This window comes from Coenobita brevimanus, chromosome 29 (assembly GCF_032717465.1).
Source record: "Coenobita brevimanus isolate Jiangsu-jjx chromosome 29, ASM3271746v2, whole genome shotgun sequence".
NCBI lineage: Eukaryota > Metazoa > Arthropoda > Malacostraca > Decapoda > Coenobitidae > Coenobita > Coenobita brevimanus.
In genome coordinates this window covers 29291290-29319063 of record NC_136982.1, presented here as the reverse complement: position 1 = coordinate 29319063, position 27774 = coordinate 29291290, and the positions used below count along the sequence as shown (strand labels likewise).

The 27774-nt window shown below is 43.4% G+C and overlaps 1 protein-coding gene across 1 annotated transcript in view; it reads right to left on the bottom strand.

The window, feature by feature from the left end:
• LOC145394996 (uncharacterized) overlaps positions 1 to 27774 on the bottom strand; it is a 268730-nt gene that overhangs the window by 228069 nt on the left and 12887 nt on the right. Inside the window, exon 2 of the mRNA XM_080268741.1 lies at positions 10142 to 10292. Within this exon, the coding sequence (XP_080124867.1) occupies positions 10142 to 10292 (151 nt within the window). The remainder of the gene's footprint in view (positions 1 to 10141; positions 10293 to 27774) is intronic.

Below are 27774 nucleotides of genomic sequence, written 5' to 3'. Positions count from 1 at the left end.
AGCCTGGTGAACTTCTCAGCAGCAGCCTTCAGCTCCGTACCACGTACCATCACACCAGCAGCACATTGCTGTCGATACCAAATCAACGTTGAGCAGTCGACTTCAGCAAACTTGGGAGTAAACATCACCTTCCTCTCCACATTTGCGTTTGATTCTTGACGAGAAGTCAGCCGTGTACTGCATGAGTTTGTCTCGGGATCTCTTAATATCAAACAAAGTAGATCAGGCCAGGTTGAACTAGCAGAGGATGCAGGAAGAAGACCACCCCGCATCTACTTTCTCCAATATCTCCCGTTTCTTCTCCAGAGTCAACACCACTCTCTTCCTCTTCTCAGGTGGTGGGGCCATCATCACACACACACGAAGGAGAGGCACGAGAGCAGCAGGAGTGCCGGCAGCAGGTAAGGCACCACCACAAAAGCGAGCACGTGGGCAGCCATGACGACGAGCGTGCACTTGCGACGAGAGAGAGGCGGAAAGTGGGGAGGATGCAGGGGCACTCTAGCGGACATCGGAGGAATGATGCGCCACAACAAAGCTGTCCCGCGCCCCGCATGCCAAGTTCAAATTACGGGCGGGTTTTTTTTTTTTTTTTTTTTTTTTTTTTTTTTTTTTTGCGGTTTTCAGACCATTTTGGGAATATTGGATCCCGGGACAATTATGTCCGGTTAGTGGGGATGTTCAGATATTGGGCGTTCGGATATTAGAGGGATTACTGTATTCTCTTCTCTTATCGCGTGTTGGGCCACTGGTGGATCACTGATGTGGTGTACTACTTTGGCCCAGGTAACATAGGCTCTCCTCATCCTTACCTGGCTCTTCGGGTTCTTACCATCTTGAGTTCTCTGTTGTGAAGTTCCAGGTAGGATTTAGCTATTTAGGTACTGTAGTTAGAAACCCACGCAAAGGTCCAACACTACAATTACTTATATCCTGTTTCTTCTTCTTCCTTCCTCCTTTTAATCTCCTCACAAACTTCTAAAAGTTTCTGCGTCATTGTAAAGTGTTTCTTACAACCAGGCAACACGACAGCTGGGTACGTTGAAAGACAAAATAGTAATCAGCAACATCCAGGTAAGAGTAACTAGAACTAATTAATTATTTATAATTAATTATAACTGATTACAAATATAATCTATAATAGAAACATCCAGGATTTATCTTTCCCCCCCTCCCAAGAAAGCAAACATAAAACTGTTCAAAACAAGAGTGGTTGCTCCATTTTTTCTTCCAGTAAAAAAAATTGTAGTATTCATCATTAGTAAATTTATTTTATTGATTTTTTTATCAAGAAAGCTGTATTTGAAGCTCAGGGCCCTATTTCTGCAAGACAGGGTTGTCTTTCAATGTTTTTGTGCAAGTAATAGTATTGTTTGACATGTAAATGAAATATCTTGGTCACAGGTGGAAGTTTGATATATGTTTTCTTAACCCCTAACCGCCAGCTGATGTATACAGCTGTCATGATTCAGGGTGCAGAGCGCTGGCTGATGGCATATACCACACACAACTTCCAGACACCCTTTGAACTGATGACCATTTTCTATGATACCCACTGAGTAGGTAGGACCCCCAGGTACCCTGTGGATCCGCGGTTCAGTCAGCACACGGCACTGGTAGCAGGATGAGCCATGTCTTCTTCTTCATCTTCGTCCGATTCCGCAACACCACATTAACCCTTTAATCGCGGGCATTGTTTAGCCCCGACTGGCCTCTCCCGCCGGGGTTCCAGCCAAAATGTAAACAAACTTCAAGCCTTTATAACTCTGCACAGAATAAATCTAGAGCGAAAAATAAGGTACCATTAGAAAGTACTAACCTTCGGCTTTGCAATGATGTAGGTTTCATGATTTCGTTGACTATCACTGGATGGGCAGTGCCGTTGGAAGTGAGCGATCTAAAATCACTATTTTTCGCTCACACACCATTACCTTCGCTCACACACCATTACCAAATGCCAACCTCATTCTGATAATAATACTATAAACATATATGAACACTGCACATACGATAAACACCCACTCTGTGTTCACTGAGGCAGGTAAAAGGCACTGTAATTGTCCGCACTTCACTGCCACATCAGCGGTGTTGTAATCACTATTTTTCGCTCACACACCATCACCAAATGCCAACCTCATTCTGATAATAATACTATAAACATATATGAACACTGCACATACGATAAACACCCACTCTGTGTTCACTGAGGCAGGTAAAAGGCACTGTAATTGCCCGCACTTCACTGCCACATCAGCGGTGTTGTAATCACTATTTTTCGCTCACACATCATTACCAAATGCCAACCTCATTCTGATAATAATACTATAAACACATATGAACACTGTACATACGATAACACCCACTCTGTGTTCACTGAGGCAGGTAAAAGGCACTGTAATTGCCCGCACTTCACTGCCACATCAGCAGTGTTGTAATCACTATTTTTCGCTCACACACCATTACCAAATGCCAACCTCATTCTGATAATAATACTATAAACATATATGAACACTGCACATACGATAAACACCCACTCTGTGTTCACTGAGGCAGGTAAAAGGCACTGTAATTGCCCGCACTTCACTGCCACATCAGCGGTGTTGTCACTCACAAGCTGGACAGATACCGATGCGTGTTGGTCAGGGGTGGGGTGGGAGGTGGGGGCCCGGGGGGTGGGAGGAGGGAGGTGGGGGTCAGCTGGAGTGAAAGAACTTAATAGCTACTCTCCCTTGAAACAAATGGCGCACGGAAAAAACGCGGGTTATTCAAAATATTCACAAACATTCGAGAATAACACCCACGGTTTGGTCCAGTTTTTGCAATGTCATTCTAAGATGACACCCGCGGTTAAAGGGTTAAGGGCTGATTGCCACGTCGACCCCTCTCAAAGTTCTGCCCTTAGTGCCAGGGAAAGGTATATGTGATAGTGCCATTGGTCATGCCTTGGACAACATCGTGTCCTCACAGACACTTAGAGAATGCACGTCCTCAGAGAAGAGGAAGAGCTACCACATAGACAGCGACCTCTCTCACTCTCCAACCCCTAGCCACTCTCAGACGCCAGAGAAGGCTCTCAAACTCCTGCAGGAAGAGGTAAGGGCCTTCGACAGTGACGAGTTCACTAAGGAGAAGGACACAGATGACCCAGTACACTGGGCAGGAGAGTGTGGAGCTGGCGGTCATCAGTGAAATAAACGCCGAAGAACCATCTCTCCTACACCCTTACCGTCAGCTCGCCAACGTCTCTCCCTACAACGTTCACCTACACCTCAGCCTAGAACCTCAAGGGTGGAATCACCACAGTCGGGCCCTTAGGGAGTGGTATTTCCCCCACAAGCCTCACTCATGGTGATACTCAGCACGGAACGTCTCCCCAGGCCCTTAGGGAGTGGTATTTCCCCCACAAGCCTCACTCATGGTGATACTCAGCACGGAACGTCTCCCCAGGCCCTTAGGGAGTGGTATTTCCCCCACAAGCCTCACTCATGGTGATACTCAGCACGGACCGTCTCCCCAGGCAAGTCCCGCATCAGGCAAGTCATCACCCGCTTACTCCCACACCTCCTCCTCTCCTTCTCCCCTAACCCCCTGCCCATGGGCGTGCACTTGGGCATGCACATTCATTCATTCATTCATTCATTGCCAGACGCCATGTATCCCAGACGGGGTGGCCAATGGCTTAGAGTTAATTGTTTTACAGGGAGGGGCACCAATCCTCCACCAACCCCACTTGACACGTAGGGATGCCAACAGCATCTGGTGTTCCCAGGCGGTCACCCATCCAAGTACTAACCAGACCCAGGCATGCACGAACGCAGAAAAAATGTCCTGCACGTGGATGACGGCCGGCTTTACCATGTATGGGTCGAGTCGATACCTATGTGTGGGAAGATGGAGCCGGCTTTGAGCTGTCTGTGTCAGTGTTTGATGATGAGAGAGCAGGTGTGCAACAGGATGAGCTTCCCCCCAGGCGCTGGACTATTAGCAGTTTATTCAGGACTATTTTCACTACTGCTATCATACAATACCTGGTGGAGGAAATAAATTTCCACCAGGCCATTTGTGTGCGGTGTCTGTCAGCAAGTGCACACACATATGTGACTGGATACCTGTGAAGGTGGGGGAGATGTTTGTGTGGCTAACCTTTACCATGTTGATGGTGCACATAAGAAAACATGTGCTCCATGACTATTTGTCGTACGAGGCGACTAAAAGAGTTGGTGGTGGGCTAGTGCCCCACCCCATAAAAAGAACTAACTAAACAAGCAAATAAAGCGCCTCGGACCAGGACGGACCATATGTTGACGACTAAGGAATGGACAAAGGACATTATGAGGCTGGGGACATGGAATGTGTGAGGAGTGAATAATGAAGTGAAAGAGAAAGAGATTGTTCAGGTGCTTGAGGATGCAGGAGTGAATATATGTTGACTGACTGAAACTAAATGGAGGGTTGAAAGGGTGAGAGAGTGGGAATAGGGTTTTGGTATATGTGCGCGAGTTGATGAGAATGAGAGGGCAAGAGAGGGAGTATGTCTGATGATATGCAAGAAGAGGAAAGAGAATATAACAGAGTATGGAACAGTGGGTGCAAGGATTTTATGGGTGAGGATGAAAGTAGGTATACAAGCGTGGGCGACTGTATGTGCGTAGGCACCGACAGAGGACCGAGTGGCAAAAGTGAAAGATGAGTTTTGGGTGAGTGTAGAACCATGTATGGACAAATTTGAGAGGAGCGAGAGAATGCTTTTGATTGGAGACATGAATGGCAAAGTTGGGAATGTACGAGTGGATGGAGTGGTAGGTCAGTGGGGTGTGCCAGCTGAAGTAGATGGGAATGGTAGTGTTTTGATGGACATCTGTGCTGGTAAGGGCTTGGCAATAGCTAACACCTACTTTCGGCATAAGATGAACCACAGGTATACATGGAGAGTAATCAGGAGGATGAATGGTGAACCTGTTGAACGAAAGGCAATGATAGACTACGTGTGTGTGGATGAGCGAATGAGAAGACAAGTGTTGGATGCAAGAGTGTGGAGAGGGTGGGGGAATGGAGTCTCGGACCATCATTTAGTGATGGCCAAGGTAAAGCTGCAAAGAAAATGGTTGAAGACACGAAGGGGAAGACAGGAGGAAACAGCTCCTGTGAGAAGAGTGGAGAGGCTGCAAGAAAGTGAGAAAATGGCAGAGTATAAGAGCATAGTGGAAGAATGATTGGGAAAGTATGAGTTTGAGCAGATGGAAGAGGTGGAAGACGTATGTAAGATATTCACGGAAGAGATAGACGCAGTGTGTGAGGTGGTTTGTGGAGTGAGGAGGAGATGCAAGGGTGTGCAAGGGACAGCATGGTGGAACGATGAGGCGAAACAAGCTGTTGAACAAAAGAAGAAGGCATATAATGAATGGCTAGCGAGTAGAAGTAGGGGAGAAGATGAGAGAAAGAAGAGAGAGGTATATGTGAGCAGGAGAAGGGAGGTGAAGAGATTGGTGAAGAAGAGTAAGAAGAACGTGGATGAAGAATTTGGGAGGACTCTGAGTGTGAAATGGAGGGAGAGTAAGAAATTGTTTTGGAAGGAGGAAAAGAAAGTAAGGCAGCGTGCAAGGCGAAATAGTAGGGGAGTGAAAGATAGGAATAATAGAGTGTTGGTGGAGAAGAGAGAGAAATTTAGGAGATGGAAGGAGCACTTTGAGGATTTGTTGAATGTTGAGACTGAGAGCAGTGCGAGTATAAGTGGTTGGGGAATGGCTGGGAGAAGAAGAGATGAGTGGAGGGAGGAAGAGATCAGTAGGGAGGAAGTAGTGGAAGCAATGAAGATGATCAAGATGGGAAAGGCCCCAGGAATTGATGGAGTGTGTGGTGAAATGCTGAGGTATGGGGGTGAGACTGTTGTGGAGTGGATATGGAAGTTGTGTAGACTGGCTTAGGAAGAGGGAAAGGTTCCAGAGGACTGGAAATCAGGTATAATTGATCCTTTATACAAAGGAAAAGGGGAGAGAGAAGTATGTGGTAACCATAGGGGTATTTGCCTTCTAAGTGTGACTGGAAAAATGTGGTAGAATACTCACTGATAGGGTTAGGCATAAAACGGAGGAGCTAGTTGGAGAAGAACAAGAGGGATTTAGGAAGGGAAAAGGGTGTGTAGATCAGATATTTATTCTAAGATGCTTAGTGGAGAAGTATCTAGAGAAGGGAAAGAAAGTGTATGGTGCCTTCATGGACTTGGAAAAAGCTTGTGACAGAATAGATAGGCAAGGTAAGTGGAAGGTATTAAGAATATATGGAGTGAAGGGGAAATTGTTGAGTGCTGTGAAGAGTATGTACAAAGGAGCTAAGGCTACGGTGCAAGTGGATGGTGCGCTGAGTGAGTTCTTTGATCTCAATGTGGGACTGAAACAGGGTTGTGTGAAGTCTCATGGCTGTTTAATTTATACATGGATGGGGTTGTAAAGGAGGTGCAAGGTAGGGCAGTGGATGTGGGGGTGGCTCTAATGAATGAGGGTGAGATTTAGAAGCTTCCGGTGTTGCTGTCTGTTGATGATACAGTATTGTTGAGTGAAGATGAATGGGAGTTGCAAGGTTTGGTGAATGAATTTGGGACAGTGTGTAGGAGGAGGAATCTAAAAGTTATTGTAAATAAGAGTAAAGTTATTGTGTTTGAGACGAATGAAGTCACAGAATGAACAGTGAAGTTGGATGGTGAGGATATGGAGAATGTGAGTGCATTCAAGTACTTGGGTAGTGTGATGAGTAAGGATGGAACATTGGGGGATGAAGTGTGTGAAAGGGTATAGTAGGGAAGGAAGGTTGTTGGTTCAATGAAAGCAGTGATAAGAAATAGGGAGGTGAGTATGGAAGTTAAGAAGTCACTCCATGATAGTATTGTGATCCCTACCCTGACGTATGGAAGTGAGGTGTGGACCTTGCAAGAGGGGAACAAGTCAAGAGTGAGAGCAGTGGAAATGAGTTACTTGAGAGGAGCATGTGGAGTGACATGGAGGGACAGGTCGATGAATGAAGAAGTAAAGGAACGTTGTGGGGTGGATGTGGTTGAGAAGTTTAGGAGAAATACACTGAGGTGGTTTGGACATGTGGAGAGAATGAAGAAAGAAAGACTGACTAAGATGGTGTATGTAGGTGAGGTGGAGGGAGGGAAAGGGACGGATGGAGCTGAGAGGTATATAAGGGAGGGGGGAGAGTCGGGGGGAGGGTAGTCAAATGGTGGGTGACAGAGCGGCTTGGAGGAGCTTTGTCTGCGGCCACCCTTTGCGGGATTAGGGCGTCGGGCTATAGATAGATAGACAGATAGATGAACTCGTGGACACACCTGTCTTCAGAAAGTACATGGTCAGTGACGGGTGCCTGGCCATCCTTAGGTTCCTTCATTTCAATAGAAATTACTGGCCTGCATTAAACGACAGGTTGTGGAAAATTAGACCAATCCTGCAATGCTCAAGGAGTCATTTGCCAAGGTTTTTCGTCCGTTTCAGAAAGTGGTAACTGATGAGTCGCTGGTGTTATTCAGGGGCAGGCTGGCATTTATTCAGTATGTGCCATCGAAGCGTCACCACTTTTGCCTTACATTCTTTGTCCTTTACGACTGCAAAACTGGATATGTGCTGGATGTGACAGTTTATATGGCAAGAGATGTTGATATACCTAGTGACGCTCCTCATGGTTTCTCGGCATCAGTCATGAAAGTGCTAATGGAAAGGTTTTTCAACATTCACCACATTCTGTATACCGATAATTATTACACTGCCCCGGCGTTGACCAAGTACTTGCTTGACCATGGTACTGGGTCCTGTGGATCTGTTAGGGCAAACAGAAAGAATTTCCCGCAAATAATGAGAAAGGAGCCCTTCTGACCAAGAAATGTGGCAACATGTTAGCCCTTCTCTGGCATGATAAGAGACGGGTTAATATGTCTACAGTACATAAGGGTGTGTTTGTGGAAACTGGAAAAACAGATTACAGGACCAGGGAACCCGTGGTAAAGCCAGATGCTGTCAACGAATATAATATCAACATGCAGTTTGCTGATAAATCGGACATGCAAACTGGTGAGGTTGTTTGCCTACCTAAGTCCTGCAGGTGGAGCAAGAAGGCATTATTACACCTTCTTGATATTGCCATCCTGAACAGTTTCATACTGCTCAAGGAGCTCGTCAGGAAATCTCTCTCTTTCTACAAGAGTTTGAGAGAGAGCTTGCAAGCGAACTCCTTGAAGAATATTCATCTGGACAGATGCCAGGTGCTAGGCGGGGGACAGTGGCTACAACGGACAGGCTAAGTTATGCCGAGTATTTCCAGCGGCACAGACTGGTAGAGATTGGCCATACCATAGCAGGTCATCAGGCCTACAGGCAGTGCCACATCTGTCATACAACCAAATGCTGCCCCCATCACGGAAAGAGATCTTATACCAATGTGCAGAGTGCAAGGTCCCCCTATGCCCTAAATGTTTTTCTGAGTATCACTCCGACGTGATTACTGAGCAGGTGTGTAGGAAAAGAGTACATAGCATACAGGAATGCACAAGTGTGTGTATTTTTATAAATAAGTGAAATGTTGGATATTATAAGTGATTTATAGTAAGTGCTACAATATAAGTGTTTTATAATAAGTTCTACAAGTGCAATGCAATAAGTGTTACTGTTTACTGATACAAGTGAATATATCATTGGAAACACCTTGAGTCAGCCTACCCATTACCTGAAAGAAAACCACTTGTGAGCAGGCCAGAAAGAAAATTGCCTGGCTGGCTATAACAAAATTATTTCACTCGATACTCAGGAAAATTGTGCTGAATATGAGCATCAGTGTATCCTACCTGTTACCTGAAAGAAAACCATTTGTGAGTGGGCCAGAAAGCAAATTACCTGGTTGGCTATAACTAAATCATATCACTCAATACTCAGGAAAATTGAGCTGAATATGAGCATCAGTGTATTTGTGATGCAAAGCACAAATAATGTAAGTTGTGTATAACATTTATAAAATTTTCACGATGCCCCTGATTAGTACAAACCAGTCTGAATTATAGTACAAATAATTACCCCATTCTCAACGATACTGTGTGAAACAGCCACAGCAATTACTTGTCAAAGTGCAATTACCTGTAATCATGATGTCAAGTGCAATTATAAGCGTCCTTGTAAAGGGAAATTATTAAAATTGATGGTAGAAGTGAGTACAAAAAAACGAAGAGATATTTCCTTTCCCACACACCTATGGGACACAGTGGCATTATGAAATGGGCGGAAAACCCATTGGGGAGCCACATGGACAGAATGATGACTCATCCTTACAACGGTGAGTAAGGGGAGGTCAAAAAACGAATGAAACTTTACACATTCCAACCAAGGACGCCTGGGCAGTGTTACAATCACCACTCTGGTCAGTGCTGCCAACTCTAGCCAATGAGGTCAAGGTCACAGCCAGTGGCGCGCGCTCGGATCAACCCCGCCAAACGTGAAAAACCACTTGTCTTCAACTCATCCTTACCCAACGACGGGACCATCTAGAGACCTCAGGATACCTTCATTGGTAAGAGGAAGAGTTGATGAGTCTTATGTGTTTTTATTTGTTTCTCCAGCTATTATAGGTTGGCAGATATCAGGGTTTGAAGTAAGGGTATTTTTTGCCCAAATCTCGGAAATCTCCCATATGGATGAGTAAGCGACGGCCGGAAACTCCCGGCAGCTAAGGGTTAATAAACAGGCATTTTTCTAATCTTATATCATTATCCTATTCATTATGTCTTCTACTGTAGAAACAATAACAAAAAAAAAATCTGCCTAGTCAATATTTATGAAGGTGAAATACAAAAAAAGTGAAAACAAACCTTGACTCATTATTGTACCATCGGTGTACCAACACGCAAGGAAACAACACAGCAAGTGGTACATCAGTGGCCCAAAATGCTGGTAAAATGTTAAACCATGCCCTCCCAGAGATATCTTGTTGAGACTATGCTGAAAGATTGTGTTCTGAGAGTGGGGTGCATGAGGTCAATAAATGTAAATTGTGTCATGGAATGAGATGACTACATCTGGTGAAAACAAACTGGATTGCTCGAGTTGTATTTTGTGTCAGTACTGAGGCTGAGGCAAGGAAGGATGATGGCTACATTATCACTTACTGGGGTCATACAGGTCTGCGGGCATGAAGGAGTCATCATTAAAGAGGCGGTGCATGAAGCAACGTATGACCTGTGCCAACATCATGGTGCGCATGGCACACCTGTACATCTCAGGGTACTGCTGCACACACTCACTCGCTCCAAATGGCATCTGTAATAACATTAATGATAAGAGCCAAGTCTATGATACTATGTCCTCATTATGAACAGACTATATTGAGATCAGTGTTCTTTCTGGATACTAAATTCACATATGTGCAGAAAATTGTCTGTTTAAGTTCCATTGTTACCTATATGGCTGTTATGCCAGTTTCCTGATATATGCAGCACAAATCCAGGGAAAAAGTTGTAATATTCTGGAACACAACAAGGACTTACTGTAATTCTTTCAAGGTGTAGTGGCCCAAGGTTTGACTGACCCCTTGAATCAAAGGTAAGCCCTTAATTCACGCAAGGGTTAGGTTCCCAGACCCTTCACGTAGGTGGTAAATTCGCGTATATGTTCTGCCCTTGTGTGCACATAATTACGCATGTCTATACGTATATTACATTTGAATAATACTGTTTATGCACTACATACACCTTATAAACTAGCATTAAGTATTAAAAACAACAAAAATGTAACAAATTTAAAACTGAAACCTGAAAGCACAGGCGTAGGTGGAGACACTTCAGCAGTCTGGTGCACTAGCCCTCACTGCCTCCTGTATGCTACATTCTGCCTTCTTTATTGTATGAACAGTTGACTCATTCACCCCAAACATGCGGTCACAAGACAATTCACAGGCGTAGGTGGAGACACTTTAGCAGTCTGGTGCACTAGCCCTTACTGTCTCCCGTATGCTACGTTCTCCTTCTTTTTTGTATGAACAGTTGACTCACCCCAAACATACAATTCTGAGACAATTCACCATCAAGTCAATTCACCATCAAAACATGGACAATTCCCCGTCATTCTATTAATATACTGTACTTATTATTGATTAATTAATACTTTAATAACTAATTTTCAGGGGGATTTTATAACTCATATAAGTAAAAAACTAGTGTACTGTACTTGCTAAATAAACTGGTATGTAAATAAATGACAGGGAATCGTCCTGACGGAAAATTGTCGCCGACATTCCTCCCTGAAGTCTGTCCAACACTTTAACTTTGTCAGCAACATCACTTTACAAGTCAGTTTTGGTGTGTTACCACATGCATTACTAGCACTATGCATATGCCCCATGTTGACAGACAAGGCAAGCAATTACTGGAAGGCAGAAAAATAAGCCACAAATAACGATTTGCAAGTCATGCATGGTTCGACCGTCGGATTCAAACTGACTGTGTGGTGCGTGGTAAACCGATCTCCCAGGCTCCCACACACATATACACACACACACATACATATATGTGTGCACATGGGCAGCAGGTAGGCATTTTTCATATTTTATTTATTTCTCTTGTATATTGAAATTACTTATTTGAATACTATAATTTTGTTTTAATTATTGTACGAAAAATTCCAGGATAATCGAAATCGCATGAAAAAAGTTCGCGTGAATTAAGGGATAACCTGTACATGTTAAACTGACTGAATCTTGCAATATCCTGATGATTTTATTAAATATAAGAAAGGGTTAATGATGGCTCTATCACACCCATCTAGACCCAATGAAACTGTCTGAGGATGGTAAGCATATAACTGACTGACAAGATAAGACTATCAGTAACATTAAGAAAAACTCTCCTCAAGTCTATTCCTAGGGCAAAGCAGTCTCCCCCCCGTCCCTCTCTTCTTAATGTGTTAAACTCTGGCAACAGACTTAACAATACACTTCCTATGACCCAAATCTTTCTACATGATGGATCTTCACATATTTTGGCATAATACCCATAGTCCATTTTGAACACATGCTAGGGCTATGTCTTTCAGAGCTTTTGTGATGGTATTAGCTGAGGTGCCTTAATGACATGTCAGTGGATCTCGCGGAATATCAGTTTTAATGAATAACAGTTCCCCGCCCCAACTCAGGTAATCTAAAACTGCATGTACCTTCTATAAATGCTTAATTGTCACCTCTCTTGCTGCATTTTAACACATCAGGAAACACACAAATGTGTCATACAAAAAATCTATGCCTCACTTTTTCATACTGTTCACCCCTTGAACCAAGTGATCTTTTTTGCTTTAACTTTCCTACCATCACGTGAATGCTGGCAATGGATGCCATTGCACAATTAAAGTGGTATACCCAGACGATGGAGCTGCACATCTAAGGGGTCACGAGACGTAAGGAGTTCTCACTCCAAATCATAAAACACCAGAAAACAGGTTCAAAGTCCACCAATATGCTCGCAGCCTTAACTTTTTTATTTTGATGGTAAAATGTTCTTTTTTCTATATAAGGTTTTTGACTGTAGATTGAGTCTTTTAATATTTTGGCCATACCTAAGAAACCTTGTTTGTATTTTCAGTTAGTTGTTTTCCAGGGAAGGGCACTAACCCTCCGCGAACCCACTTGTTGTCGCGCATGGAACAAGTGCTGGTTGGTTATATGGTTACCACACAGCGCCATAAATGCTTTCCTGGTTTACAGCAAATCATTTGGCTTGCCACTCAGTGTATAGCTACCCAAAAAACAGAATACCACTACACTAAGTGGGTGGATGAAGAGCACCCCCACCTACCTTCGGGCACAAAATGATTCATAGGTATACATGGCGAGTGATGAGAAGGGTGGGTGGTGAACTGAATGAACGGAAGACAATGATTGATTATGTGTGTGCGGATAGAAGGATTGTGGTAGGTGGGGGCGCTCACCATCCACTCACTCGATGTAGTGCTGCTTTCGGGTGTCTGCCATCTCCTCTCCTCCACTCTTCTCTCCTTCCATCCTGTTCTGCCTTTCTTTCTTTCATTCTTTCCTCTTCCTTCTGCCTGTGAGTGACTCTACACTAAGTGACAAGCCAAATGGCTTCCTGTACACCTGGAAACCATTTACTACGCTGGCTGTAACCACAGAACCAAATTTTGGCGCCTGGTGGTTTAGTGGGTAATTACGGCGCTCCGAACAGATTGAGCCAGTGAAGGTTTATGTCCAAGGAATGGTTGGGGATTAATGCTCACGTAATGCCACTCAGGGAGGAGTGAGGCTGGTCACTTAATTGTCGGGACCAACTTCCCTAGCCCTGGGCTCCTACGCTCCTCATGTGGTAACGTAGGATTGGATGATGGATGGATGGATGGATAGATGAAAGGATGAGAAGGTGTGTAATGGATGCAAGAGTATATAGAGGCTGGGAGAGTGGACTTTCTGACCAATCAAAGTGGACTTTCTGACCAATCAAAGTCCAAATGAAATGGAATAATAGAAGAAGGGAAGGACAGGAAAGAGTAGTTCATACAAAGAGGGTGGAAAAGTTACAAGAGGATGGAGGAAAGGCAGAATATAAGAGGGAAGTGTAGGAGCGATTGGGTAAATAAAGATTGGACCAAATAAGAGACGTGGAAGGTGTGTACAAGATATTCGAAGAAGAAATCTGTGCAGCATGTGAGGTGGTGTGTGGGGTGAAGCGAAAACAAAATGGGGTGCAGGGAACAGCATGGTGGAATGAAGAGATGAGTGAGGCTGTGGCACAAAAGAAGAAAGGATATAATGAGTGGATGAGAAACAGGGGTGTGGAAGAAGTTGAGAGACGAAAGAGAGAGTTGTATGTAGAGAGGAAGAGGTGAAAATATTAGTAAGAGAGAGTAAGAAGAGTGGATGAGGAGTTTGGAAGGAACTTGAGTATAAAGTGGAAGGAATGTAAGAAAATGTTCCAGAAGGAGGTAAAGAGAGTCAGACAGGGTGGCAATGAAGTTCGTTGAGGAATGAAAGATAAAAATGGTAGCTTGCTAGTGGAGAAGGGAGAAAAAGTGAGCAGATGGAGAGAACACTTTCCAATGAATTGTTGAACAAAGAGAATGAAAGTAATGCACGTATAAGAGGCTGGGGAATGGCTGGGAGAAGGAGGGATGTGAGAAGAGAGGAAAATATCAGTATGATGGAAGTTGTGGAAGCAATGAAGAAAGTTAAAATGGGGAAAGCCCCAGGAACTGATGGAGTGTATGGTGAAAAGCTGAAGCATGGGAGAGAGATAGTAGTAGAATGGATGTGGAAGATGTGCAGATTGGCTTGGGAGGAAGGTTGAGTCCCGGAGGATTGGAAGTCAGGTGTAATTATTCCCCTCTACAAAACAAAAGGGGGGAAAAAGAAGTGTGTGGTAATCATAGAGGCCTTTGTCTTCTTAGTGTAACAGTAAAAATATACAGTAGGACACTTATTGACAGAGTTAGGGAGATAACAAAGGAATTAGTTGGAGATGGAAAAGGAGGCTTTAGGAAGGAAAAAGGTTGTGTAGATCATATATTCATTCTTAGATCCTTTGTGGAAAAGTTTCTAGAGCAGGAAAAGAAGTTGTATGCAGCCTTCATGGATTTGGAGAAAGCACATGACAGGGTGAATAGACAAGGATTGTGGAAAGTATTAAGAATATATGGAGTAGATGGGAAGTTGCTGAAGGCCGTGAAAAGTATGTATGAGGGTATCAAGGCTGCAGTGAGTGGCATGTGGATAGTGAAATGAGTGAATTTTTCTATATGAAGGTTGGATTGAAACAAGCATGTGTCATGTTTCCATGGTTGTTCAATCTGTATATGGATGGAGTTATAAAAGAGATACAAAGTAGGGCAGTAGATGTTGGAGTGGCCCTAGTGAGAGAGGGCAGTGTTTGGAAACTTCCTATACTGTTGTTTGCAGATGATACTGTGTTGTTAGGTGAAGATGAAGGGGAGCTGCAAGGCTTGGTGGATGAGTTCGGGAAGAGTGTGTAAGAAATGGAATCTAAAGGCGAATGTAGGGAAGGGTAAAGTTATGGTCTTCGAGAGAAGTGATGTCAATGAATGTATGGTGAGGGTGGATGAGGAGGAAATGGAAAATGTGAGTGCATTTAAGTACTTGGGTAGTGTGATGAGTAAGGATGGAAGTTTAGAGGGTGAAGTGTTTGAAAGGGTACAACAGGGAAGAAAGGTTGCTGGTTCCTTGAAAGCAGTGATAAGAAACTGGGAAGTGAGCAAGGAAGTGAAAAAACTACTACATGACAGTATTGTGATACCAACTCTAACGTATGGAAGTGAAGCTTGGACGCTGTTGGAGGGACACAAGTCAAGGGTGAGAGCTGTGGAAATCAGTTATTAGAGAGGAGCATGTGGAGTCACATGGAGAGACAGACTGACAAATGAGGAAGTGAAGGAGTGTTGTGCTGTGGATGTGGATGTGACAGGAAACGTTAGGAGAGACACACTGAGGTTGTTTGGACATGTGGAGAGGATGGAGAGTGCATGTGAGTGAGGTGGAAGGGGGGAGAGGGGGGAGAGGGAGGGGGAGGCAAAAGATGAGATAGAGGGATGGAGTGGAGAGGTATATGAGAGAGGGGGGTGTGAGCTGGGAGCAGGGCAATGAAATGGCAGGGGACAGGGTGACATGGAGGCGATTTATTTGTGTCCACCCCTTACAGGATTAAGATGTCTGGCAATAGATAGATAGACAGACCTATGAAATTAATATTAATCAATCATTTCTTTTTAATTTCTTAAGTTACAACACTGATAAGAACAAAGATAAGTACCATTTAAACAATATGAATGTGCTATGCCCCCCCCAAAACAGGTCATCTGGGTTGCCCTAAAAAAAAAAAAAAAAAAAAAAAAAAAAAAAAAAGGGGGGGGAGGGGGGCTACAATCAATCCAACTCCCAGCTTTCCACTCCCTCTCCTCTCATGCCTGTCTGTTTGTCTGTTGGGCTCCCTATGTCTGTTTCTTCCTCTCAATGGCTGTATGTATGTACTGCTCTTGTTATCAGTGAAGATGAATTATGCAGGAGCAGAAAAGTGGTAAAAAATCTTAGTACTGTACACACATCAAACATCAGAGATTAGTATCTGAAGGTCTCAGCAGAGGTAGTCCCAGTGACATTGTCCACTGTCATGTCATTACCGTCAATGAAAGAGGTGGAGAGGAGGGAAGCCTGACACTAGTGCCAGACAACACTTGCGCAACAAACCACTGGCACATAGTCCAGAGTATCATTGTCAGGGTCATGTTGCTGCCTCCCTTGTGCCTGCCTCAGCTCCTCCTGATGGTCAAGGAGACTGTTGAGCCATGTTTGGGCCAGTGCCTCAAGAAGACTAAGGAGAATTCTGAGGTTGTTGCAATTCCATGGTGTCAGAAGGCACTCAGTGGGGTGCTCATGCATCAGTGCCATGCTGGACATGCCAAACCTCTCCCATGCATACTTCACCCTTCCCTTCATCACTCTTACCTTGGCGATGTTGGCTGGAGTGTCATCAAGGTTGTAGTCATTCTTGAAGTAATAGCCGTCCTGAAAGGAAATGTCAGCCACCAGCGGCAGGCCTGGGACAGACGCCTAGTGTGCACTTGCTGCACGGCCATAAGGAAAATAGTGATGTTTTAGTTCTGGTCCCCACAGCTGTCACAGAACACTTGAAGAGCAGTGAAGTCCTGCTGTTGCTGGGTGATCTTTATCTGAAGCCACTTGAGCATACACCTGGCCACCTCCTCTGAGTCATGCCCCCGTCACCTCGTACCACACAAACATACTGTACTGGTTTCCTTGTTCAAGTTGTAAATGCAGAGGTTGTAGACCCACAACTTCTGCTAACAGTAAGCCACACCAGCCTGCTGCCATGGGCAAAGATGCAATTGTTGCAGGTCTATAGCCACACTGGCTGAGTCACTGGAGGGTGCTGTATGTTCAGTCTGATGCAGGAGGTCTCATGGCACTTAAGCATCATTCTTGCGTACCGTCAGCTGGTCTTGAATGTTGGCAACATCAAGGCCAGCATTCTTCCGGTTCCTGATCTCCTGATTAAGCTTCTCATGTGTTGGGCAAACATCTCTCTCTGGCGGCTGGAAGACGATGTTGTAATCTAGTGTGAACACCATTATATAAAAGCACTCTGACACCTTGTACTGATCATTCCTATTCTGGTTAATTCAAGTCATGTAATTGACACAGAGCTCACTGATACTGTTATAAGCCTCTAGGTAACGTCGGTGAGGGGTTGTGGCACAGGTGTAATGAACCACAGTGAAAGGTAAACCCTGGCTGTGCTCATGCACAAGTTTCAAAGTATGCCCGGTGATGGCACGTGGAGAGGGACTGTGTCCACGTTTGTCAGGCACTGGGGTCCCATTGGGTGACTCATGGTGCTTATGCAGGAGAATAGCCGTTTTCTCCTTGCCCTACCCATGGATGGATGCAAAAGCAGAGCAGCACACTCTGATTTCCTCCACTTTTACATAATACACAATGTGGACTGACCTGAGGCTCACCACATGTGTGCACTTCCTCCTGACTACCTCATCACGTATCAGGCTTAGAAGGTAGGCATTCTGGGCACTGTATTTGCCAACTGCCCAGGCAATGGTAAAAATTTCATCTATTGCTTCTCTGCCTATCTTATCAAAGCAGCCATCAAGGCATGGGGGACCAACTTGCAAATGCTTCCACAACTTTTTTTTGTGTCGTAACTAACGTATTCCTGCCCCGTATTACGCTTCTGCTTAGCCACATTCTTCCCCCATTTTTCTGGCTGCATTGCACAAACACAGCCTTTTTTTTCTACGTGGGTAGCAGGAACACAATTTTGATGATGACCTGTTGCACCGTTATGACACCACCACCACAGCCAGCAGCAGCAGCAGCTCCACCTTTACCCACATCACCATGTCCAACACCTGCAACACTCACACTACTATCACCAACACCTCGAACACCATCATGATTACTAAAACCACTTCCTGTATCATCATCAATAAAGCTGTAATCAGGGTCATCAATACTATCATTACTAACGCAGCTATCTTCCTCAGAAGTATCACATGGTCATTTACCATTACTGCTACAGAATGACTTCACCACAAAAACATTGTTGTCACCAATTCCTGAGCACCCAGGAACACTTTCAGTGCTATCACCAGCATGATGGAACATTGTTACCCCATTATTGTAATTACACACGAAACTCCATAATAATTGCAAAAGATGGCTATAGAACAGTGAGAATTCCTTCTTGCATGCAACAAACAGAGCATGAAGTAGGGACTGGGGAGGGGGGCCAAATACGTCAACACGTACAGCAAACCAATCAGTAAGCAGGGCTCGCAGCCCAGCTACGTTCTCATTGGTCGCAACCAACACACGCACACACAGCTAAGATGTGCTTCTCCGCTCCCATACCACCACCACAGCAGGGTGCACCAGGCAACCTTATGTTTTGCAGCAAGTCCTGGACGAATGGCAAGTAGCTAGCACAAGGATGATGCACAATACTTTTTCTGCAGGACTTTCAGCCATAATTTCAGTGGTGGAAGGTGTTCTCATCCAAGGCCACATGACAGAGTAGGGGTGAAAGTATTGTAGTTTATCCAACAAAAACGCATTTTCCGGCCTGTGGTCTGTGAACCCCTTCTATCGCATGGCTCCTCATTTATTGTACAGTACACAAACACCTCTTACCTCCCTTTTTCCCTCTACTAAGCCACACTCTTGGCAACATTTTTTTTTTTTTTTCCCTTGCAGGAGGCATGCAGCAAATCTATCCTGCCAACCCCTCTTACTCAACCTAGATGGAGACTATTTATTTATTATTATTATTTTTCCTCACCCTGCCCTTGGGTGGGAAAGGAGGTCCGGATGATGATGATGATGATGATGATGATGATTATTTTCTTTTTTACGTGTCTGACTCTGGGCAAAGGCTTCAGAGCATATTCCCAAGTCCTAGTGGTCCTCCCTGGGGCAATCAATCCTGACTCAAACACATGCCTTATTCTGCCCTCACCCCTACTCACACTCACCCTCACCCACACCTACACATCTCACTTAATCTCACAGTGGACATATGGCTGCAGCAACTCAAAACAATAAAAGACCACACACACACAAAAGGAAACATACATTAAAGGATGTACAACTGATCATCCACAGAAGAGACAAGCCTACACACCTTCCTTTACACATGCATCAAGACTGCACCAACACAAACTACTGAACTCACAAACATGCCCAACACTTCACATTTCAGCAAATACACTACAATCAGAAAAGACCAAGAAAAAACAAGTACTGTACTGGTAATAAGTAAGACTGGCTTAATCACTCTCATATACAACAACATTCCTTTCACAAACATATACAAATGAAACACATATCCAATAACAACATTACAGAAATATCATCAGTACAAATCAAAACACACAATACAGTACAAGTCCCATTATTCGGCATCTATGGGACCGGGATGATGCCGAGAAATTAGATTTGCCGAATAATCAAAAACCTACCCATTCAGTACCTTAAATATATTGGTGAACACTGTCATCACCACTTATGGTATTACAGCTGTGTTTGGAGAGAGTACTGTATACTGTACAATACTGCAATCAATACAGTACTATACCTGAATCTGAAATATATATGTAAATTAGTGAACATATATAAGTGTAATGACACAGTAGGCCTACAAGTCAGATAACACTTCCTGGATGGCCGAAATGATACGGAATATTACCTACCAGCTCAGTACATCACTTGTATTGGTGAACTCATCACTACTTATATTATTACAAATATGTTTGGAGTGAGTGCTGTATACAGTACTTTTTCCAAACACAAAATAAAATAGTCGGAAAATTGCATAAAATAAAGTAAAGGGATCTGAATTGGTAAGGTCTTTCTGATGAAAGTTAAACGTACATTTAGTGCTCATTCTTTTGTTCGTTTTTGTGTTTAATGTGAGAGAGCATTGATGCAGACAGTAATATATCCCATTAACCCCTTAATAACCTCCGGCACTGAACAACCTTTTACAGTACCTATGTCAGTGATGTTAAGTTAGTGTGAGCTATAAAGAAAACTGAACAATTATGGGGAGGGAACGAAGGTCAGTGGTATGTTTACACGACTCTAGCTACGATTCCAAGCAGTAAGGGGGTCAGTTAATCTCAGATGTTTTCGCCCATTTGGCAAATGCACCGTAACTTTATCAATTCTCCAGTCAATCATAGCGAATCATAGCATGGGTTTAGGAAGCTAAATAACACATTGCTAGGTGCGCCAGACGATTATCTTCACATCATATAAGAAAATGGAAGAAATTAAATCCCTCTCTGAGTACGTAAAGTTCTTCCATTCTTCTGAAATCAATTTATTTTTCTTAAAGATATGAAGATAATCGTCTGCCTCACCTAGCAATGTGTTATTTAGCTTCCTAAACCCATGCTATGATTCGCTATGAGTCACGGAGAGATTGGTAAAGTTATGGTGTATTTACCAAATGGGCGAAAACAACTGAGATTAACCGACCGCCTGACTGCTTGGAATCGTAGCTAGAGTCGTGTAAACATACCACTGACCTTCGTTCCCTCCCCATAATTGTTCAGTTTTCTTTATAGCTCACACTAACTTAACATCACTGACATCGGTACTGTAAAAGGTTGTTCAGTGCCGGAGTTTATTAAGGGGTTAATGGGACATATTACTGTTTGCATCAATGCTCTCTCTTTCACATTAAACACAAAAATGAACAAAAGAATGAGCACTAAATGTACGTTTAACTTTCATCAGAGAGACCTTACCAATTCATATTCCTCCAGTTTATTTTTAAGTATTTTTCTGACTTTAGGTTAGGTTAGGTTTGGTTGAATTATTAGGTACAGTTAAACTCGGTTAGGTTAGGTTCAGTTAAACAGGACAGGCCCTTCCACCATTATGCTGAGGAATAAAAATACTAAAGCTTTCACAGCCTTACAGCTAAAAACAACGGGGAAACTGATTTAACAAGCAACATTTATTTATGGGTAATGCATTACAGTGTCAGTGGTTCATGGGCTACTCAATTACAGGTAAGTGTTATTTTCAGGAAGGCGTCAAGAATGAAAGAATTTCAAGAATTAGAGCTGGGGCTTGGAACGTAAACCTCGCTAATTTGGTGGGGGTGGTTACTGTACTGTATGATACTGTGCAATAGTGTAATCAATACAGTACTATACATGAATCTGAATAAAAATATAGAAATTAGTGAACATACAGAAGTGTAATGATACATTAGGCCTACAAGCCACAGATAACACTTCCTAGACTGCCGAGATGATTCCGGACATCTGCCGAACAATCAATGATTTTCGTAAATGGGACTATTTCTCAAAACTGCCGAAATGTCGGATCTACCGAACAATCAGCTGCCGAATAATAGGACTTTTACTGTAATATGAAACTAAAAATACCTACATACCACCACCCATGAGGCCTCTGGGATGTACCCCAATCCTTAGAACATGTACACAGGAATACGGTTTTCCAGAAAGAAAGATGATCTGATAAACCTCAATCCATACCCCCACTTGCCTACTAAAAAGCCCTCTATAACTCCAGCAGAGTATAGGTATGATTTCTAAGGGAAAAGGCAACTACTTAGAGGGAAAGCAGACAGAAAACTGTGACACTAAAAAGATTTAAAGGCACAAATATGCAGGAAAGACTCATATTAAATGACAATGATAACTGGCTTGTTAACCCATCCGTGGCAGCTGGCGTCAAATGACGTTTAACCGATCAATGGCCACAGGCGTCGTTTGAGCACGGCCTATAAAAAACTGCAAAAATTTTTGGGAAGTGAATGAACGTTCTGAACGTCTTCACACTGACCTACACTACACTCCCATACACCCCATCAAGCAGTTCAAAGCCTGCTGCTGTGATGAGTAGAATTTCGATTTTTTCACTCCTAGCCATGCCTAAACATACACAACTACACCCATTATCTCGACCCAGGCAGAACATGTCATCTTTGTCCTCTCTTGCAAAACACACACAACCACCTGTTTACGATTATGAAGTAATATAGGCACATACAAAAAAAAAACATGATAAAAAGTGAAAATACATTTTTGTCTTGGTATCTTTACCCATTTGCTCAGGTTTGCTGTAATGGTTTGGATCATTTGATGTAGTGCAACTTGTAGAAAACTGTGAAAACCTTTGGGGAGTGAAAGAAAATCTGGGACATGAGACTGACCTTGACTTCACCCTCTCACATATCATCTGTCAGTTCACCACCTGCTGTCATGACGAGTGGATGTACGATTTTTTCGCTCGCGGCCATGCCTAAAAACACATAGTTACACCCATTATCTCGACCCAGACAGAAAATACAATATTTTTCCTCCCTTGCAAAACACACACAACCACCCTGTTTACGAGAGAGCAATATATATTGCGAAAATTACAAGGTAAAATGATAAAGATGAACATAAAATGATAGAGAAAGATGAACATGTTATTACGGAAAAAATACGTTTTCCCCCATCTGAAAACTTATTTATTTCTGCTTTGTATCTGTATTCATAATAATTAGACTTCTGAAACTGCATTACGATTCTATTTTTAGCCAAGCTCGTGGTGTGGGAGCTCAAAGTTGCGACTCAACTTTCGCATTGCTAATCGGATCTGACCCTTCACTTTATTCTCCTGTGGCAGAATCTAACCTTGAAGGACGTGCAGTTTTCTCATTTAGGACCGAAAATTCATCTCTTTCACTCCCTTTTCCAAGCATGGGCACAACGATAACGAAAAAAATAACTAGAAGCTACCATAAACATATTTTATATCAAAAGGGTGAAAAAATATTCATAATTTTTCTTTCTAGCCATTCCTAACAGATTATGTACTGAAATAATTCGATATCATCATATCTCATATATGCACAACATTTCAGCACCATTCGTATTGTTTTGGGAGGTAAAAAAAAAAAATAACAACACCTGCCCAGTTGCGTTGCGGCAGCGCCCCTGTGCGGCGATATCGGTTGCCGATATTTCTGCAACTTCCACGCTCTATTGCAAGCCATAAAATGCATCTAGGAAGCTGGGATTTGCACTGTTAAGTGCATCTAAACTTTCTCTTCAATATGGCAAGAAAAAAAAAAAAAAAATCAATTTTTGAAACTTCAAAAAATGGCCCCGGCGTTGGCCTGGCAAGCACGGAAAATTCCAGGCCTTCGGCCATTGAGGGGTTAACTAAAGGATAAGGGATTCAAGGCAGGGGAGCAGAACCTGGGACTTTTCTCCAGCTCCTATACTGATTTTATGCTACTAAGACCTACAAGCCATGCCCACCTTCTGTGGCTGAAAACAGCTGATTGGTCCACACAAAATGTTCATGCAGCTGCCCATTTATTTGTATTTAATGAGTTGACAGTTCATACACAGACCAGATTTTCTCTACAGTAATGTTAATTATTAGGAGCAAAACTAACTATCTATCTATTGCCAGACGCCTCAATCCCGTTTGGGGTGGCCACAAACAAATCGCCTCCACGTCGTCCTGTCCCCCGCCATTTCACTACCCTGCTCCCAACTCACACACCCCTCTCTCATATACCTCTCCACCCCATCCCTCCATCTCATCCTCAGCCTCCCCCTCCCTCTTCCCCCCTCCACCTCACTCACATACACTCTCTTCGTCAGTCTTTCACCCTCCATCCTCTCCACATGGAGCAAAACAATGCAAATTATTTCAAGGCATTAGCACATTAGAGAGGATATAAAAAATATAAAATAGGGTCAACAAAAGGTTGAAGTCAAGGATTCATGCTTGCTTTCGAATGAGGCCTAATCACTATTTATTTAATTGTGCCAAACATAATGTAAGTACAAACAAATGACACAAAACATAAGGTACACTCAATCAAAAAAGTATCGGTGCACAGGGGGTGCGATGCCTACCGAAAAGGTTCGAACAACTGCTGACATTACCAACGTCTCATTGTGTATCATCAGTGTCTGTCTATATAAACATTACATTTGGTATATGTCTGCAAGAGGATATTGCTAGTTGGCGATATATAACACCTCCCGACATCAGGGCTACCAACGTGTGGTAGGTCGGATACTAATATTTCTGTGACCTTCACTCTGTGGTCCCAAATGTTTCACGCATGTTGTGCACCGATACTTTTGTGACCGAGTGTACAATATTCAGCGAACTACAGTCTGTACAGCGATATATATCCCAAATCACTGTATAACGCATAAAATCTCTTATAATTGGAGTCCATGGGGAGGTGAAAGGAACAGCCACAGTGATGACTGTTTTCAAATGTAGGATTTCTCTGCTGGTCATATTATAAATATCTTTGTAAGCAATCGTTTTCATTTTTTAAAGGCTCCAACATGCTTGCATGTGTCGGCCTTGGTCACCTAATGGCGGCTCTCCACGCTGCACGATCCATTGCAGCCTCCCTGTTCAGTCCCTTAATCCTGAGGTCACACTTAATGACCCTGTCCCATGTCCTTCTCGGTCTACCCCTCGTAACCCCACCCCCAATATTAACACTTCTCACCTTCCGCATCCAATTATCATCCCCCATCCTCTCCACATGTCCAAACAATCTCAATCTACCTCTCCTCATCACAACACCAATACACTCCAGTCCCATCCTACCTCTCAACTCTTCCATCGTAAACCCAGCCCCTCCAGGCCTTGGACGCAGGGACGCACTGCACATCCACCTAATCATTGTCATTTCTGTACGCCTGAGCCGGTGAATATCTTCCTCCTTCACTGCCCAGGTCTCACTACCATACAGCATTACACTCCTAACATATGCTGCATACAAAGACCCCTTAGCACGTACGGAGAGTCCTCTCAATGTCAGGAGAGGCAAGAGCTCCCCGAACTTCTTCCAACCACTTCTCACCCTAGCCACAGAGCTAGCTCCAGCCCCACCTCCAGCACACAATATGTCTCCCAAATAACAAAACTCTTCCACACACTCAAGAGATTCACCAGCAAGTTCAATCCTTTCACATCTGACAATCTCCACCTGCTCACACCGACACGCCGTACACATAAAATCAGCATTATCTCGCAGTCTACCTCTGATACCACTACATCTCTTATGCATCCATTTATCACACACACTGCACAAGATGGAATTACTTCCTACGCCCTTGTGGCAAACTGCACATGGCCACTCTCCCTCGTCTTTGACAGTACCGCCACCAACCCTAGATATCATCACTTTTGTTTTATCTGCATTTACCCTTAAACCCTTGTGCCCCATACCATCTCTCCACTTCCTAAACCTTTCCTCTGCCTCCCTTTCGTTCTCTGCAATCAACACCAAATCATCAGCATACAACAACTCCCACGGGACTCCGTTTCTAAAGTCACGTGAAAGGGATTCAAGTACCATGATAAACAACATGGGACTCAAGACTGACCCCTGATGCACACCAACATTCACGGAAAACTCATCACTCAAATCTCCATTCACTCTTACCTGGCTGTGAGCACCCACATACATAGCCATAACCACCCTAACCAGCCACTCCTCCAAGCCAAGCTTTCTCATTGCCCACTTCACCACCTCTCTAGGAACTCTGTCAAAGGCCTTTTCCAAATCAACAAAAACAAAATAAAGATCCTTTCTCCTACCAATATATTTTTCCTGAAGCTGTCGAACAATGAATATAGCATCAGTGGTCCCCCTACCTGGCATAAACCCAAACTGCATCTCATCAATATTCACTCTTTCTCTAATCATACCTTCTAAAACTCTCTCCATTACCTTCATTATCTGATCTAAAAGCTTTATACCTCTATAATTTCCTCTTTCCAGGGCATCACCCTTCCCTTTATACACATTTACAATTACACTCTTCAGCCAATCATCTGGGACAACACACTCATAAATAATCCTATTTATCAGGTCAGTGACTAAACTCACCCCTATATCGCCTGAGGCCTTCAGCATTTCGGCAGTCAACCCAGACACACCTGCTGCCTTCCCCACCCTCATCCTGCCTATTGCCTCACTCACAGTAGCAGTATCAATCAAAGGCCAAGGGCCAGACACTGGATCCGCTGGCTCCAAACCTTCCCTGTCCCAGTTAAACTCCTCATTCAACAACCGGTTATAATGCTCTCTCCATGCATCTTTAATATCCTCACTGTTCACCACTACCCTTCCTTCATCATTCTTCACACACTGCTCACCTATAATATCCCGATTATCCCAATTCACTTTAAAACAGGCAACTTACCCTCCCTACTCACCACCCTGCTGCTCTCCCAAGTCCCTCTCTCTTTCTCCATGATAAGCAGGGGTGTATCACTGCAGCGCAGTATTGTGCATATATGCTCGCTGTCGTTACTTCCACACCCTTTCATCTGGGTACCCATTACTTATATGGCCATCATAATTATATGCTACCATGCATTTTAAAATACAGTATAGCTATTCGAAAACAGGCCTCTGTCATGAGTGTGTGGTTCACTGTGGAAGGAAAGATTACGTTAGTGTCATCTGATTTAATTACAGTACTGTATATACGCTGGCAGTTACTGATCTGCATAATGATAGGAAGCATGTAATTTTTGCCATCACATACCTTCAAATACGAATTACAAACAGGGTCAAGCAAAGCACACGGAACTTTATTATTGGTGATTCCCACAGGGCAGACTTGTTTTGACACTGGACAGCTGTGAGATGCAATCAGTTGGCTGGTGGTACGTTTACTTTCTCGCGGAGTGACTGGCTGTTCCCCTGAGCATTTTACCTCCCCATAGACGGCTTATACTAATTGACTTTTATCAGTTTTATACTGATTTGGGATACAACTAGACTATACACACTGTACTTCACTGACTATTGTACTCTAAGTTTGGTGTCATTTGTTTGTAGTAAATATATGTTTGATACAGAACAAAGAAATAGTGAATAGGCTTAATTCAAAAATGAATTGTATCCTTGACTTTGACAGTTTATGATACACATTTAACTTTTCTAACATCCTCTGTGAAATGCTAATTCCTTCACATTATTTTTATGTTTATCTTCTTGATTACTAACATTACTGAAGAGAAGTACAGGCCTGATCACAAACTGAGAACACATTTAGCGTCATTACATGGGTAGCCACTCGAACATTTTATATGAACCAATCACCAGCTTCCACAGCAAGTGGGCGTGGCTCGTAGGCCTTTGTAGCATAAAATCAGTATAGTTGCTGGTGCTAGCCATCAGCCCACACCCCACAAAATCACTGGACACTCACTACTGTGCCTGCCCACACGTAGACCGAGCCATTTCACACATTGCCCTAGCTAACCCTGACTTGTACTGAAAGTAAGTGGATTTTTAACCTGCATCACTCATGTCACAAAGTCAGAGATTTCTTTTGGATTTAACCTCCAGCTCAGAACTATTAACATTCAGATTTAACTCATTGGTTATACACATACCTCAAAGAATTTTTTTTCAGATTCCATTGTTCACCAACTTTCTCACTTCATTCACTGCACCAGTGCCTTACCTTAGCATGCATGAAAGCACCCCCCTCCCCAACTCATCTATAGCGAGATGCCATAATCCCATCCCACATGGGAGGGCTGTTTGTGTGAGTTACTTGTTTTACAAGGAAGGGCACTAACCCTCCACCAATCTACTTGTTGACATTAACGATATATGGTTACCACCCAGCAATGCAGATGGTTTCCTGGCTTACAGAAAACCAT